This window comes from Trachymyrmex cornetzi, unplaced genomic scaffold (assembly GCF_001594075.2).
Source record: "Trachymyrmex cornetzi isolate Tcor2-1 unplaced genomic scaffold, Tcor1.1 scaffold444, whole genome shotgun sequence".
Classification (NCBI taxonomy): domain Eukaryota; kingdom Metazoa; phylum Arthropoda; class Insecta; order Hymenoptera; family Formicidae; genus Trachymyrmex; species Trachymyrmex cornetzi.
The window spans coordinates 58060-64115 of NW_017299223.1; the positions used below are offsets into that span (position 1 = coordinate 58060).

The 6056-nt window shown below is 31.3% G+C and overlaps 1 protein-coding gene across 1 annotated transcript in view; it reads left to right on the forward strand.

Moving 5' to 3' along the window:
- Nucleotides 1–605: 605 nt before the first annotated feature.
- LOC108764667 (uncharacterized) overlaps nt 606–6056 on the forward strand; it is a 48965-nt gene continuing 43514 nt past the window's right edge. Inside the window, exons 1-2 of the mRNA XM_018513005.1 lie at nt 606–682; nt 2160–2334. Coding sequence (XP_018368507.1) covers nt 654–682; nt 2160–2334 — 204 coding nt within the window. The 5' untranslated portion in view covers nt 606–653. The remainder of the gene's footprint in view (nt 683–2159; nt 2335–6056) is intronic.

Here is a 6056-nt window from a genome sequence, read left to right on the forward strand (position 1 = left end):
ACTTGGATATATTATAAATTCTTCTTAGAAACTTTTTATTCATAATAAGCATTGTTGATTTCACATATCAAGGACGACTAATTAGAGTTATATGTATGCATTATGGCTGAATGCGTCTAATCGATCGTTGCGACTCGGTGATCAAAGCTGATAATATTTGCGGCGTATCTACTATGAATTGCACCAAAATTAATCCTAACATATTCACTGCATATCAATTCCATAACTATACGTGATATCCTGTTATATATATTTTAAACTGAAAGAATGATTGAAATCGAAATCATGCAGGCATCGTTCGAACTATTTCCGCAGTCATAAATTATGTTACGTCGATAGTAAGTGAATTGATTATATACATATATTCAAGACGCAAACTTTCGTTGTCATAAGCAGTCAATTTTTTATTTTATATAACCGTAGATTACATATGCGGAAAAAAATATATTATATATCAATGGACGCGGTTTTGTAACAATAAGTTGAGTGTAACGAATGTAAGGTAATCTAATTAACGGTTATAAACTTTGTGTTGTTATCACGTATGCGATGAACGGTGTGGTGGTTTTGGTATAGTTGGAAGGCCATTCTTGCTTTTTTCGCTGACGATTTGGTCGGTAAGGTCACGGTCGTAATCCTCGTCGACATCGTACATGTGTTTGCAGCTTGCAGCCAGCAAAATGTACGTATGCCTGGTATGTGTATTTGCGCGCGCGCGCGTGTGTGTGTGCGCACGCGACGCGGCGCGTGCGTAACACGCGAGGGAGAACAAACTTTCGCGACGAGGGGTGAGCTATCACATCCTCGCATACACGAGGATTTTACGGAGATATGTTCCGTGTGTGGATTTTTACGGAACTTATGGGAGTCGGTCCTGGAAAGATTCTTTTTCACGAATCTGTAGCAAATATTTGATGTACTTTCGAGAATTAAAAATGTAAACTTCGGCAAAATTTACTTAGAGTCATCATATTTGAGAAGAACATTAAGAACATTAAAAATATACAGAATGAGCAATTTTTAAAATGAGCTTGAAATGTAAGCGGGTATATTTATGTATACTTAGTTTTACAGTTGGTAATTTTGGTTACTTGTATAAATGATTTTGATTGCATTTATTCTTGTATAATGGTAGACTCATTATTCCATTTACCGGTATATTCTGTAGAACGGTCGACAATTTTATAGCTTATCTAACAACCATGAACGTCCGGACGTCAGATATTTGGATAATCGGAGTTTGTATGTAGCGAAATCACGGTCGCGATTCTGTAGTGGTAAGAGCATGCGCGACCCGAGAGCTCTGTCTCCCTTTTGAGTCGATCGCCCGTCCTTGTCTCGGAAAACTTTCCTGTGATGAGCTTTGTTGGTCGTTTCCCCAGCAGGACGGAAAAGTTAAATGCGAAAGTTTTATCCGATATCCAGTGCCTCTGCGCGTCTGGAAAAAGGTATCTACGCACATGGCTATCGTTCGGCTTGGTCGCGTGATTACAATAACGTTTGCTTTCAACATCCTCGATATTTATAAATAAAATTCGTACAGTGATATGATTCACGACGCAAGATATCAATACGTTTTAATTTAAAACCATGTACTTTTCCAGATATTTCTCTTTGATAACACAAAGAATATAATGCGAATTCATCGAATTCCGTAATTAAAAGAGGACTCTAAATCCTGAATTACAAATTTCGCAGAAATAACTGATAATAAGAGATAGATAATAAGAGCCAGATTCCTATTTAATAATTTGATATGTTAAAAACGTTTTATACGAAATTCGAAGAAACCATCTGCAGAACCATCTGCTTGCGCTAATAGTTATACATTGAAAACAAATTTACTATATCTTAATAAATATTTCTTTGAATATTTGTAAGTAAACATTTACTGAATGTTAACATATATTTATTTGATACTATCATTTTTGTCATTGAGTAAATATTTATTTACTATAAGTAAATGTTTACTTTTAAATATTAAAAAAAATATTTATCAAGATACAGTGCATTTTTTTCAGTTTCATAACCCGTATAGCAACATTGCAACATTGCCATAATATTGCAACTTTGTAGCAATATTGTTGCAAGTCTCTGTATGCGTAGGAAATAATCAAATTGTTGCAGATATTGTAAAGTACGGATTTGTTTGTTAATAGCATGGCGTCCAGGAAAACAAGACAGAATTACTCGATACAGCATCTGCTCGAGTTACCCTCGAATCGGGAGTCGAAATTATCGCGGTTTCCCGTGAAGGAGCATACTCAACTGCTGCCGTCCATGCCAACCCCTCGCCAAGTTCCGGTGACCGTGTTGCATCCCTCTCCGAAAAAGGTAAGTGGAACACGAATAATCCACGGATAATCCGCGATAACAATCGTAGGAACAGCATACAATCTCTGAAATCCGCACGTACAATTCGCGCACACAGACAGCCGCAATATCATCACGTCTGAGACGATGTTGGCGATATTCTAAAACCGTACAAATGATCGAGCTTAATAATAGAACGTCGAAGAAAAAGATCGCCCTACTTTTTAAGAGCGACATGATTATCCCGCGCGGAGAATAATCGTTGATGCATTAGCTCATCGAGCATATCGAGTTGAAGAATATTAAGTGATCCTCTCCAAAGAATTTCCTCGTGTGATAATGTGAAATATCTTTTACGCGTCATCTCTCGCGAAAGCCGATCTGTTTTTTTACTAGTAATTTTTTATATATTACGAGATTTTATATGTACAAGACGGAAAAGTAAATGTTTGTTAATTATAATAATAATTTAAATACTCTTGCTAAATAAGAATTAATTTTTTTTAATGAATTAAATCAAATATATAATGTTTAAAAATGCCAATAAAGAGCCGACACTAGATGTTGTACATATATTTATTATATTTTTTATGTAATTATGTAGTGAAATTTACGTAGTGAAAAAAGAAGTCATAACGATAATCATTGTCATAACAAAAGAATTTCGATTTTTTTTAAAGTCATTTTCAATACCTATATACATTATAAGATTTTTAAATACCTATTACATATAAAATTGTCTTAACTAATGCGATCTAATTTTGATTTAAACCATTACCAATATATAAATGTAGTTTGGAGTTGTTGATAGTAATGCCCTTGTGATTGAATGAAGTATAAAACATTAATATACATACAGTTAGCAATTATTAAGTTGTCATGTTATGCAAAAAGTAGGGACACACGTCAATTATTACTAACAATAAGTATAACTGTACTAATAAGAAATTATAAATCTATAATACTGATCATTATGTTAAATACATAATATTTATAAAGACTTACATACATGCGATTATGTAATAACAATAGTATTTGAAAAATTTATTTAATGACGCTATTTAATAATAGAACGTGGAAGTCTATTTAAAAAATCTACTAAAACATGATAATTAGAAGAACTAGAAGAAAGAAGGAGACATTTTTCGGTCGTTTTGAATTGTTATTTGCATTATTTGTGTAGAATATTAATATTATTTATAATCTTATCTTTGGTTTTTTCTATTTTGGACCTATTAGAAAGTTGCGAAACGAGGCCGCAACGTAAAAAGATGAGATCTGCGAGGAACGTAAAACGAAACGATTGTAACGGCATAAACCGCTGACGTTTCACATTGTCACGGTAGCTTTTTTTATCGATCATTTCGTACATGGGACATTGTTATTACTCGTATAAATGTCGACGCAAGCTTGAATCCATGACGCACAGCGGAAGAGATAATTTTCAATTTTATCACTGCCATATTGGCGGCCTTGTAGTCTCGTTAAAAGTGCTTTTATGTAATAAATTGAGCCGAAATTGAACGTATTAGAGAAAAATAAGTAAATAAAATTAGTGTATAATCTAATATTTTTACATTATCTATTTTTAAACAAAATATCTTTAACTGAATTTATTTTGACTGTAACCTATATTAAAATGACGCTGTTTAATATAATACACACAGATATACAGAGTATTTGGAAAATAATGATAAATTTTTCGCCTAGGGGCAGAATGGACTAAACTGAGAAGAAAAGTCCTTTACCATTTTGCAATTTTCGCAATAGTTAACAAGTTATTAATTGCTAAAAATTGCCGAAAATTGGTCTTTAATAATTTTTTACTCAAATAATATCAACTTTACAGAAAAATTGCAAAAGACGAAAATTATTTATTTTCTTTTCATAAAGCTCTAAGAATTTTTTCAGAATTTTTTATCTACTTTTTAGTACTGCATTTTCTCATTTTTACCAATATGAGAAAATGCAGTATTAAAAAATTCTGAAAAAATTCTAAAAAAATTCTTAGAACTCTATGAGAAGAAAATAAACAATTTTTGTCTCTTACAGTTTTTCTGTAAAGTTGATAATATTTGAGTAACAAATTATTATGAAGACCAATTTTCAGCAATTTTTAGCAATTAATATCTTGTTAACTATCGCGAAAACTGCAAAATGGCAGAGGACTTTTCTTCTCAGTTTAGTCCATTCTGCTCTTATATGCGAAAGATTTATCATTACTTTTTAAACACCCTCTGTATGTGTGTGTGTGTGTGTGTGTGTGTGTGTGTGCGCGCGCGCGCGCGCGCGCGCGCGTGTATGTGTTGGTGATAAGTTTATATATTATTTTAAAAGGAAGAAAGGTAGAGTATAATTATTTAACCCTTACCGTTCAAGATCGGGTCACTAGTATTCGAGCGATTCTTGTTCGTGCAAGTTTTTTTGAGTCTTCCGGTAATTATAAATTATACTACATTTTATTATTTTCCAAAATGAAATTTCAATATTTATTCTAGAAAGTTGAAAGTATGTTGGTGAATTTTTAGAGATTTTTTGAACCATTCTAAATACAGTGAAGAAAATGGACAGATTCTAATGACCCATTTTTGGACGGATGAGGCAAATTGTACCTTGTATTGTAAGGGTAAAGAAAATTAGAAAATTTATTAATATGAAAATAAATTAAATATTGTCAAAAGATATCCATATTATTATTACATTTCGAGTTGTAGTTTATTATACGATTATACAAATTCATATAAATGTATGATGATTTTATTATCTTTATTCAGATTTATAACAAATAGCTATATCTGCATTTTAATTTCTGCGCTGTTGTTATGATTCAATATAACTGATTCCAGAATTAATTTATTTTTTCATATCCTTTTTTTTTTTATAAAAGATCTATAATTGGATATTCTTTTTAAATTTTTAATTTTGTACGCAATATTAGAATTATAATTATTGTCTTACTAATTGTGTGTGATTACTGTCAACATATTATTATATTATATGTATATAAATTTGTAGATTTTTTTACATATACTGAGAGAAAAGTGTTTGGTATTTGTGACTATAATTTGATATTTATCATAATTATGGTTATTACTGTTATAATGTTAGTAATAATGATTATATTTATAGTTCTATAGAAAAAAATATATAGTTGATACCGAATATGACTATAAATTATAATTATTATTACTAAATATAATTGCAATTATCATAATTTAACTATAATTTATAGTTATTTTTGGTGCTAAATATATGTATGTAATATAGGATAACCTCATATGGCATATCTAAGCTTTGCGATTTTTTTCTTTAGCTCATATATATTTATTTGATACAAAAACTATTAATTTGATTTAATTATCTTTTCTTTAATTTAGTAAATATTTATTTACTGTAAGTTTAGATTTACTTATTACTACTATTTAAATAAATATGTATTAAAATTTAGTAAATTTGGTAAATATCTAGTTTAGATGACACCTCTCCGATTTTAATGTCCTTTAGATATGTTGTAGGGAAGAGTGTCCTGAGTGATTCCCCATAAGAATTAAGTGAGGGACGGCATTGGTTTAGGAGATATAGTAAATTAAAGTTCTATAATATATAGAGGAAAACATTGGTGTAAGAGTATATTTTCACCCCACCTACCTCCTGCTTCGGGGCGCACGACTTTCCGAGATTTACCATATTTCTTTGGAAAGTCGTGCGCCCCGAAACAGGGGGGGGGGGGGGGGGGGGGGGGG